Here is a 12,261-nt window from a genome sequence, read left to right on the forward strand (position 1 = left end):
CTACAGAAGGGCAGAGGTCAAGTATGAGTATATGTTTATAGTTCTGTTTGATTAAACACATGCAGAGCTGAAAAGAGAACTAGTATCAGTATGTGCAAACTGACTGAAGTATGCTGCGTTTTTTAAGAAGTCTCCCCACAAACATAAAAAAAAAAAAACCCAGCACCATGTAAACCGAAAGCGAGTCATCACATACTCATGCGTTTCTCATCCAGGATGTTATTGGGAGATTCCATGTTCAGTAGGGCTTCAGCCGCCTCAATGGTCTCCATATTGTCCTCTCCACTTGAGACAGGGGTCTCTACTGTGGACAGAAAATATTTCCATCACCTGACAAACACTAAGCTAGTGTTTCTCTATAATGGCTTTCACTTAAAATGTGCTTCGCAGTAGTTTTCTTTGAGAAAAATGTAAAGAACAAATAGACAAAGTGATTTGTGAAGCTGTCCATTATGGCTACACAAAAAGATTTTGAAATCGGTACTTTTATATAGGATGCATTAAATTGATCAAAAGTGACAGTAAAGACTTCTATTATGTTACAAAATACATCTATTTCATATAAACACTCTTTCTTTAAATAATCCAGACAAAAATCTAACAAGGATTCCACAAAAATCAATAAAAATGTAAAACTATTTCAACACTGAAAATAAGAAGAAATGTTTCCTTAGCAGCAAATCAGAATATTGGAATGATTTCTGAAGGATCACGTGACACTGAAGTAATGGATGCTGAAAATTTCAATTGTACCACTGCATGGAAAAATTACATCTTATAATAAATATATTCAAATAGAAAACCGTTATTTTATTTTTACTTTGAATATTTGGCAATATTACTGTTTTATGGTATTTTGATTAAATAAATGCCACCTTGATGAGCAGAAGAGACTTCTTTCAAAAACACCTCAAACTTTTGAACAGTACTGCATATATACTGTAGAAACAGTGTTGTGGATTGTTTCAGGTGCAATGCATATCCACCCAAAAAACATCATGCCACCTATAATTGTGATCACTTATTGGACTCACCAGAGAGCCCCACATCTCCCATCATGCTCTCTTCCACCACATCCTGAATGGCATCCACCATGATGCCATTAGTCACCTCATCTGCCTCCAGTCCAGAGTACACCTGCATGAGGTCGGCAGCGGGCACCTGCTCCACGATCACCGCTGGGAACACTGAAGGGTCGTCCAGCTGTGGGAGAACAAACAGAGAGATAAATGCGCCATTGATCTAAAATCAACCGTTGTGCGATGCTTTTAGTGGAAAGGCAGTAAAGTGCACCATAATTGCTTTAAAACACATAAATTTGCCCCTTCCCTGCAGATGAAAGCGTATAATCCACAATCGTCCAGGTTACTTATTTCTCACAGAGGCTGCAACTAATGGCCCATTCATAATGGCTTTAACCTGAGCTGGTTCAGTCACTTGGTTGGACTATCAATATGTGACGGCATAACAATAAGGCCTGAGACGAGCCTGTGTGGTATCATGTGAGTAAATTACATAAACGCAAATGTTCCACAGCAGTTCCAGTAAGGTTCTCATACACATGACCCTGTTCGCTCCCAGGGTCATGAGCTTCATGCCAAAAACACCATTTCAGGCTTCCTCATTTCCACCAGCATTACTAAGCGAGGGTGGAGATCACATGGGGGGGGGGGGGGGGTGATGGGAGGAAATAGTTGGTGCTGGACTCTAAAGCCACAAGAGACTGTTCCACATCCCCCACCACACTCAACACAGCCAAAATATACTATCATACTTAATAAACGATGTCTTTTTTCTGCCCTTTCCGTTTTCCTACTCTTAATCCGAATCTCATTAGCTGGATAGCAGCTCTCATTAGGCCCCTGGCAGACAATATGTGCAAACAAGGCAAAACGTGTCAGAATATGAGTGATCATTGACAGAGCGGGAATAATTCAAGAGATACTGCAGTCTGATCAAAGTCTAGTGACCTTTATTCTGACACTTGTTAGAGGACCGCTTAAATAATGCAACTGGTCATTGTGAGCTTGACAGGTGACTGGCTTTCCTTAAGGACTACATTTCACAATTTATTCTGCAAATTTTTTAAATGACTGAGAACACGTGTGTTTGTTGTGTTGAGTAACCACTAGATGGAAGCAGAATGCAGTTTGTCACCTTTCCAGTTGCGCAACTGTGTGAAGACGAGCAAAACAACATGCAAAGACCATTCCTGGCCAGAAACTGACGATAATCTCACACACGCACAAAAAGAAATGATATTTAACAATAACTGATCAGTGCACTACAGTACTTCAGGTATGCTTGAAATATTGTCTCTCTGCAAACAAGTTTGTGAAACACATAAGCCATTTTACATCTTCCTTTGGCAAGATTGTCTTATTTTGTTCCATCATCCTTGGACTATTTGCTGTTGTTATGGCATTTCCCCCAGAGACTCGATGGGTTTGGCTTTTCAAATCTCAGTTCAAGGCCAGAATAATTTATTGAGTACATTAACACAAACTCTAAACTACTAAAACGGATGCAATTATGACACTTGGAATTAGCTAGGGGTTTAATTTGGATATACACCACCATTCAAAAGTTGTTTTTTTTAATGTTTTTAAAAGGAGTCTCTTATGTTTACTAATGCTGCATTTATTTGATTAAATAAACAAAAATAAATAAAAGAATAATAATAACAACAACAATAATAATAATAAAAATATTTTAAAATAATGTTGCAATCTAAAACAACTGTTTTCTGTTTACTGGCCATCTAGCCCAAGAACCTACACAGGGTGCAGATAGTAAAGATAGTAGATAGTAAAATGTCATTTATTCCTGTGATGGAAAAACTGAAGTTTTAGAATCAGAATCAGTGTCACATGATAATTCAGAAATGATTCTAACATGCTGATTTGCTGCTAACAAAGCATTTAATAATATCAGTGTAGATAGTTCTGCTTAACATTTTTGTGGATTTGTTTTTTTCAGGATTCTTTGATAAATAGGAAGTTCAAAATAACAGCACTAATTCAAAATATAAATATTTTGTAACATTATAATGTCACTTTTGATCAATTTAATGCATTCCTTACTCAATAAAAGTACAAAAAAACAAACCTACTGACCCCAAACTTTTAAACAGTTGTGTACATCAAACAAACTTTAGATTTCAATTTGCATCTTTCATCTGTGTACTAAGAGAAGAGTTTTAACTAGGCTAGACAGGCACTCTGTGAATGTCACAAGCCCTGACTGCTTAGTAAGCAGGAAACTTAGTCTTGCTCTGTGCATCTGTCCATGTCCTCCCTCACGTCCTGCCATACTGGGAAACTACAGACATCATATATCAGGATTATGCAAAAAAAAAAAACTTTGGTGATCGGTTTACATATTCTCTCTTGTACTGCCTGACAAGTCAATAAAGAATAGCAGAACATATCTGTATGAATTTATACGAAGTTAAAATTCAAAATTTCTTGCATAAAATCCATGCTATTTGTCATTAGACCAATTTATGATGTAATAAACATGCCATAAAAATCAGTTGAACAGTTCTGCCCTCATAAATGTAAGATCCGAATACTAACACTGCTCTTCATATGCCAATGTCTCAGCCAATGTCTCACTCTGTGGAGTATTAAAGGATTTTTAAGAAAGTCCTTGTAGTAATTATCAAGAACAATTTTACATGAGCAGTGACAAACCTGTACCTGTCGGGACTCAAAAAAGGTCATAGTTCTGTGCAGAAAAAAACATTCAAATAATGTAAGTGCAAATAATTAGATAGCAAAATAAATAAATTTAGTTATAAACTTTTAAAATGTTTGGAAAACACTTTGACCCATTAGTAAAAAAAAAAAGTAAAGACTGCCATAAACCTGTAACATCCTTTTTTCCCCCACAATAATCAACCACATTTCTAAAAGGGAAACATCAGATAAAGATCGTTCATTTGCATAGTTGAGTTCCGTGTTCCTATTGTATGCATAAACCCGATAGCATGCGGTGTGTTACACAGTTACACTCTCTTCTGCTTTACCTGACATCAGTCGTGATACTAACCCACTGACTGCATCTGACAAAGACCATCATTTGCAATGTCGGAGACAAGTTCTTGGATGATTTTCAAACATTGTGAACTAAGCAGGCGTCATGCGACAGGTTTTTAGCAATAAGTAATTAGTATTTTGACCACTAGAAAATACAGAAAAGCTGATTTCATATACTGTGTGGATGCACCAATATAGTTTATTCCATGATAACATTCAAGTAAAAATGCTTTGATATAGTGATTTTGTGAATCTTTCAGAAATTATTCTAATATGCTGATTTGGTAGTCAAGAAACTTTTCTTATTATTATCAATGTTGAAAACAGTTTTGTTGCTTACATTTTTTTGCAAACCATGATTCTTTGGGGGGGGGGGGGGGGGGGTCAGAATTTATGAATATAAAGTGCAAAAGAAGACTATTCATTTGAAATAAAAAAAATCTTTTGTAATAGTATAAATGCCTTTACTGTTTATTTATTTAAAAGTTATGCTTGTTTATACAGTAGCGGTGAGATGTTTGATTACAGTAAACAAAAGCTCTAGGTTGTTATACACAAAAAGACTTAAGTAGGAGTTGTCCTTGTTTACTAAACTAATTATGCCAACGGATACGATTCCTATGTCTGGTATCTCTCACCCAATATATTTTAATGCTTTAAAAAATAATTAAAGAAAGTGTTAATCATGTATTTTAACTTTAAAATACTATGGCGATCAGTAGCATCCTGTATTTGATATAATCACTAGTGGAATTAAAGGTTTATTCAAATTTGAAATACCTCCCTCAAATTATCGTCTCATTGAAAAATTAGAGCATTACTAATTTTGAGCATTACTAAAAATACAAGTATCGGTATCAGTGAGAACCAAAAATCAAGTGTCAATATTTGCACTCAGTCTCTAAAAATATTACATGTGCATCCCTACTTTATACAACCCTAAAAATAATTAAGCTTACATGCACAATAATTTACAGATCAGCCCATTCTGAAAACCTGATGATGCAAGAAAACCTTGTTCATGCAGAAATTCTTTTGTTTTGACATCAACAGTCATTCACATGAGACAGGCGCATACTGAACTAGAATATAAGTAAAGGTGTTTACATACCGAGTGATTAGCTGTGCCAGTTGTTGTTGTTTTTTTGCTTAAAAAGTTTGCAATCTTTAGCAGACGTTTGTAAGATGTTATGCTATATTAGGTTAATAAGATAATCAGTGTAAGTATGTGCACTCAGTGACAACTCGGACACGGTGGCTTAATATAATTTCACTCACGACTTGAATTATGGGAGTAATAATTGACTCTAGGTCCCGCACAGCTAATCATTACAGTCCACACAAGCAGCTAGACACATTTCACAGCCCTGCACAAGCAGTGAGAAGCGTCTGTTTTGCACAGTCTCCGAAAAAGCAGCTCGATTATTATAAGGGGGTGACAAAAGATATCTGAGACTGTCCGGCGACTGGTAGAGCTTATTTATGATGGTGTGCTAATAGAGTGGGGGGATTTAGGGAGTGACGTAGAAGCCAGTGTCATTTCAAAACAATAGTAGATTTCTTGGTGGAACAGGACTTGTCTCCTACGCTGCAACAAGTTGAGCAGGTTAAGCCTGAATCTAGCTTTCAGTACTCTTTCAGTCTGTAAGAGATGAGGCATGGGATTCGATAGAAAGCATGAAAGCATGCTTGTATCCGCACATACTGTAGAGTGGCCTAAAAAGTATTTGCATAATTTTGCAACAATTAAAATTGTATGAACGTATGTGCATGACCTAACAAAATTATGAAATGAAAATTAAATAAATGTAGCACAAGCATGTCTCGGTCACAAAAAACTTTGTTGGGTTTCAAAATATTATGATATGTAATGATAAATACTTGAATAAATTCATACTTTTAATCAGTAAGGAATCAATCATGGTGAATGTTGCAAAATATTTATATCTCATATAAATGTTTTTTTTTTTTTTTACTTTGGATTTATATAAAAAAAAGCACCACAAATGCTTTCAATAATGTTAATAATAAGAAATACATCTTGACACCAAATCAGCAAATTAGAATGACTTCTGAAGGATCAAGTGACACTGAACGCTGGAGTGCAATGGTGCTGAAAATTCAGCTTTGCATCATAGGAATAAATTACATTTTAAAATATATTCAACTTGAAAGAGTTATTTTTAATTGTAAAATCATTTCAGAAACATACGTTTTACTGTATGTTTGATGGAATAAATGCAACCTTGATGAGTATAAGACTTCTTTCAAAAACAAAAAATCTTACCACAGTGTATATTGTTCAAAGACATTGGCTGTTTCCTGTTCATCAAGCTTTGCGGAACATGATTACTGTGAGAACTTAAAAAGAACGGACATGACTTAAAGCACAGCTTGACTTCGAACAGTGACCTCAGCACCAGTCGGTAAAAAATAGTTTAAAAAGTGGCTCAGACATGTGAAGCTCTAAAATAGCTCCAGCAGCATTTGTTTGCAGATGCCTCTTTATTTGATATATTGTATCTGGTGAAATAAAACTCAATAATGCATTTAAAATGCAACAAAATAAAAGTGTTCAGATACTTTTTGGGGTCACTGTATGTAACATAATTAGGCTTCCTGAGTCTCAAATTCTACCTTTATTCCCAACCAGATTTTCATAAAAGAATACAAACAAACTGAGTTCATACTGACTGGCTATTCCTACATCTCAGTCTTTCCATCTGTGCCATGCCAGCAACCCACACAGTCATCTCTCAACCCTCTCCATGCACTCTTAATTTTCCACCTTCCTCCCTCCCTTCCCTTCATGCCCGACACCTCCAAAAATCCATATCCCCTTCTTGAGACCTGGCCTGTGAAGCTGGAAGGACAAAGACACAACCTAAAGATAAAGAAACTAAAAGTTTATGTGCCTTCTTACAAAGATTTCTGGCATTTTCTGATGTTTTTATCAAACAGAAAACAACATGTGACTGTGATGTACCTGATTGATTTCATCCATCCCATTACTGGCAAACTCAAAGACAAGCTCACTGGACTGGACCACAGTGGTCATGGTGTTGTAGGGAGAGAAAGGGTAGGACACGGGCTGACAGGCAAAGGGTTCCTACCCCTCCACACACTCCCCAGGGCACAGGAAGCTCTCTGAGACAGGAACACTGCTGAGGTAAATCTGCTGCTTTCACAAAATGAGAGGCACTGTTAGGCAAAAACAGAGTTCCCTTTTTTGGTCCTGCAAGCTTCTGTTTTTTGTTTTTTTTCTCTCTCCAGATGACGGTCAGAGTGGCGGAGGACTGCGTGATGGAGGAGGATTCTTCTCACTCCAACTGGGTCTGGGGCATCTAAACCTTCAAGAGAGAAACAGAGGAAAAGGAACATTAGGAAACTGCGACTGTGCAAAATGGGCTGTGTCACATCATCAGAGAAAGAGAGAGAGAGAGAGAGAGAGAGAGGGCTGGGATGGGCGGACGAGCCAGAGATGGTACCGTTGGGACTGAGGCAAGGGGCTAATTTTCTGACTCTATATGAATTGTTTCGCTCACTGCTGGAGAGACTTTCTGCTCACAGATCCCATTCTTGGCTTCAAACGCGCAAAGCTGCCCCAAAGTCAGACTCTGAGAATGTCTGGCCAGGCATAATGAAAATAGGCGAATGGAAAACACAATCCACTTCCCAGCAAATTCATCAGTGGCCACTTAACTTTTTCTCACTTTGACTCTAGTTTACCCTCAGAGATCACAACAATACAACTGTTGAATTGCTCTGTCACTCTCTATTCACTAAGGGTACACAATATAACAAGTGTTCAGTTCAGTGTTCAGTTATCATTCATTTATTTAAAAAAGAAAAAGAAAAAAAAAACTAAATATATTTAAATATATATATATATTTTTATATATATATATATATATATATATATATATATATATATATATATATATATATATATATATATATATATATATATTTAAAATACATTAATTAAAAAAATTTAATACTTCAATAACTATATGACGCTGATAATTAAAATAATATTAAATATATATTTTTTAACATTATTTAAAATAATCATAAATAACAGTTTAAATATTATTTTAATTCACTATATATATATATATATAATAAAAATAAATTGCATCCCTAAAATACACACACATACTTAATCTCACAATTATTTTTTTTTTCCAGTTTACAGATATCAGATAGAATTTCAATATTGTGGTAGTAATAATACCATTCACACTATTCTTCCTGCAGATAATCAACATAAATCAACAAAAGCTATGAGACAGCTGGTCTACTCTACTGTCATTTTGAATGCCTGGTTTAATTCGTCAGGGTTCAGATTTAATGAGTGAACCTCTTCAGTGGCAGCGTAGGGGGAGAGGCATGGATTGCCACAGGATATGAGATCAGCCAGCCTGATCAAAGGGGTACTGTAAACAAGGCTGGTTATCAGTCACTTGAGTAAAAAAAAAAAAAAAAAAAAAACGTCACAAAACACTCCCTCATCCAAAGTCCACATCCACTCCTCACACTGGAGCCAGCTAAACTACAGAAACTCAAAAACACAAGAATCATAGGAGAAAATCATTGAGAGAAAAGAGTACCCTGTGTCTGGACCTGAGGCGGCAGGAACAGGAGGGCCGGCAGTCTGGTTAAAGATTAAACGAGGGCAGTGGGGAGAGGAGAGGTGGTTTGGCCAAACCACTGAAGGGGGTGTAAAATGACAGCGGAGTAGCCCATGTCTCCTCTGTGCAAGGGTGGGGCTTGTTTGCTCTGAAAGGACAGTGTGCGTGTCAACAAGTGCATCCCAGGTTGAATGGTGTCTGGGGGGTTAGGGCTGCTTGGGTGGGTGGGTAAAAGGTATAATGGGGGCAGATAAAGATAATAGGAAAGATAGGCCTGTGTGGGTGGCAGGGAGGTCAAACAAATGTTCTGTTTAGTTCAGACTGTGCCCAAGACCCCTGTAGCAATTTGAGTCCCATACTCAACATGCGGCCTCGTCTCTCCAGGAGAGCGTGGAACAGGACGAGGTATGCCAGACAGGCCCAGCCTATTATTACCACTAACCAGACGGCCCCCCCACCCAAGAGCCCTTAGGCCCTGCCTCCCTTCCCACGGCATGGGGCCAACATCTGGAGCACCCTGCTGAAGGTTCCCTCTCCCTGCTTTGGTCAAGACAAGCTCTTTGAAACAAATATTTATTTTCTTGCCACCACAATTCTCTTGGAGTTGCCACGTGGTTGCTAGGTCATTCTGGATGGTTGCTAGGGGTTTACATCAAATCAAAAGAGCCCATTATCAAGTCTTTTTGGTGATCTGGTAGGGTATATTAAAAGAGACTACAATTCTAGAAGTCTCTACAGTTAAAATAGTAATATATTGTTGAATAGTATTACTATTTGTAACTTTTCTATTTTAATATATTGAAAAATATATATAATTTATTACAATTTTCAGCAGTCACATGTCATGATCCTTCAGAAATCAGTCCAAAATGCTTATTTGATGCTCAACAAACATTTTTTGTTATTATAAATGCTGAAAACAGTTGTGTTTAATAGTTTTGTGGAAACTGTGATAATTATTTGATGCATAGAAAGTTCAAAAGAATAGCACTTCTTTGAAATGGAAATCTTTCGTAACATTATAGATGCCTTTACTATCACCTTTGATAAATTTAATGCACCCTTGCTAAATAAAACATTTGAACGATAGTGTAGACCCATTACAATACCTAGAAAATATATACATATCATCTAATCAGCTGATGCATCATGTATCCCTGTATTAATTTTTTTTTCTGGATGCTCAGATGTCTAAAGTAAATCTATGGTGTACTTAAGAGCATTTTATATAAAAAAAGTACACTTTTTCTCAATAAACCACACAATTTGTGGTATTGCCCATATCTGTAGCATCAACAGTGCTAGAAATGATAATCACAACTACAGTGATACCCCTGGCAAAGTAAGACCACACACAGAGTGGGTCATGCCTACCTCTGCAGTCTGGGAAAGCACTCGTCCATGAGGTCTCTGTAGCATTAAACAGGGGTCAGGAGTCGCCAAGTGAGAGCATGGCCGAGTTCTGCCTCCTCCTTTACAAACTAGCTCAAAATGGCCTCATGTCATTCTCAGTTCTTCTTTGCAATTCAAAAAGCTCTCTGTACCTCAAACTGCAGCTGCGTACGCCGCAGCGAAAAGCTCGCAGCTTGAAATTCTATTAGACAATCTTGCCATGGTCTACAGCCCTGCTATTGGGTAATGAAGTCATTCACACCATTTGACAGTGATGTGCAGGCAAATGAAAGCGTGATATGGGATTGTTGGAAACATTTCACACAGAGAGATGAGCCTGGTGGGGAGCAAAATCATTCAAATCTGTGATTGCACGCATCATGCTGCTCTCCATGCTGATTCACAGCGGTATATAAAGAGATCTCGTGCCTGGCACATGGCAAGTGATCTATGCCACCATGACTGCAGCCTGGGAATGATACAAGTGAATGTGACAACATTTGTCTTGTCCCAACACATGCACATGCAAATGGGCCAAAACAAGGGCCTGCCACACGTCATTCAGAGGCGCCGAGAGGGAGGGAGTGTTACTCAGTACTCAAGACTTCAGTAAGCAAACGCTCTCCAGGGTGGGGCTCGCATGGAATCACTCCATAGCTGAGGTCTGTCAAGAATAAAAGCTCAGCAAGCAAGGTACAACTTTGAAGTGTACATGAAAAACATCCGTTCAAGTCTCTAATTGTCCTGATGCAGCAGCTGGTATGGGTCTGGCAAAGCGCCTAGTCTGTATTGTCAAAACACATAAAGATATAGCAAGACACTGACTAAAATGTTAAATGGAATAACCAGTTTTGAGGGAACAAATACATCGTACCCTGTTGACCCTGTCGACCCACCCACCCCCGTAGAGTCCTCAGCTGAGCTCTGTGTGTGTTGACCATGAAAGGAGGAAATTTAAGCCAACCGAATGACTAAGCCATGAGTCACCCTGCAATGGAATTTAATCACAGAGCAAGCGAATCCAAACATGAATGATCAACTAACATAGGCGAGTGGTTTGATGGGAATGCTCATGGATTCAAGATGTGATATGATCATTGTTGCCATATTCTGATGATGTCACAGGGATGGATGGAGATGGAGGTTTGGGAGAGGGCGAAGTCATCTCTAGTTACACTGTGAGGAGTGATGTCATGGCAATAACGATGTCAATGCATCTGAGAAAAACTGCCACTCAAAATAGCTTGGGATGCTAGGGCTTTTGGAGAGATACTGACTCAGGGGAAGAGAGAGGAATTTGCTCGGTCAGGAAGGAGGACTGGCATTCCTGGCATTTTGGAACATGCCAGTCTCGAGCGTTTCATCAAAACCACACTCCACAACCCTGGCTCCACCATATAAATATGACATGAAAACACCTCCAGTGAGCTAGTGAACATTTATGCTTGTCTTGTGAGACAACTCAAGGCTTGTTCCCACCCTTCAATCAATATGGAGAACAAAGCAACAGGGTCATCTGCTTGACTCAGCAGAACATGGGTGTTTTTAGCTTAGTTCCTGTGAGGATATGACGCTTCATCTCAAGTAAAGTCCTGTAATGCTGCGATAATGAATTTATGGCCGTCAGAGGGATGTGGACAAACTCATCTCTTCAACTATAATATGGTCACAATCTATTAAGCAGCCCTGACAGAAGCTACCATCCTACTGCTGCTTCATGTCAAAGTGATATCATATTATCACAAATTTTAAATTGTTAAAAGTAACAATTTTGACTAATATGATAACACTCTTCATTTGAAAGATTAAATATTTATACACACTACTGTTCAAATATTTGGCCATGGTAAGTTTTTTCCTTATGTTCACTACGGCTGCATATTAAGTTTGATCAAAAATACAGTCAAAACAGAAATATTGTGAAATATTATAATAATTTAAAATAACTGATTTATACTTTAACATATTTTAAAATAATTCATTCCTGTGACGGCAAAGCTGAATTTTCAGCAGCCATTATTTCAATCTTCAGCTTCACACGATCCTTTAGAAAACATTTGGTGCTCAAAATATATTGAAAAAACTGTGTAAATAAATATTAACAAATTAAATTGCCAACATCAAAACAATGCTACATGTAATAATGAAATAATTTAAGGACAATAACTGGTTTTGTCTTTTTTGTATTAATATAA

At 37.6% G+C, this 12,261-nt stretch overlaps 1 protein-coding gene across 5 annotated transcripts in view; it reads right to left on the reverse strand.

The window, feature by feature from the left end:
• Window positions 1-12,261, reverse strand: part of LOC132113737 (ETS-related transcription factor Elf-1-like) — a 39,034-nt gene that overhangs the window by 5,188 nt on the left and 21,585 nt on the right. For 3 of the 5 annotated variants that reach the window (XM_059521695.1, XM_059521699.1, XM_059521698.1), the window contains 3 exons: window positions 7,027-7,390; window positions 1,035-1,203; window positions 197-304 (listed from right to left, as the gene is read on the reverse strand). In XM_059521695.1, coding sequence (XP_059377678.1) covers window positions 197-304; window positions 1,035-1,203; window positions 7,027-7,098 — 349 coding nt within the window. In that variant the 5' untranslated portion in view covers window positions 7,099-7,390. The remainder of the gene's footprint in view (window positions 1-196; window positions 305-1,034; window positions 1,204-7,026; window positions 7,391-12,261) is intronic. The other 2 variants (XM_059521700.1, XM_059521701.1) reach the window with 2 other exon arrangements.

Source organism: Carassius carassius, chromosome 33 (genome assembly GCF_963082965.1).
Source record: "Carassius carassius chromosome 33, fCarCar2.1, whole genome shotgun sequence".
Taxonomy (NCBI): domain Eukaryota; kingdom Metazoa; phylum Chordata; class Actinopteri; order Cypriniformes; family Cyprinidae; genus Carassius; species Carassius carassius.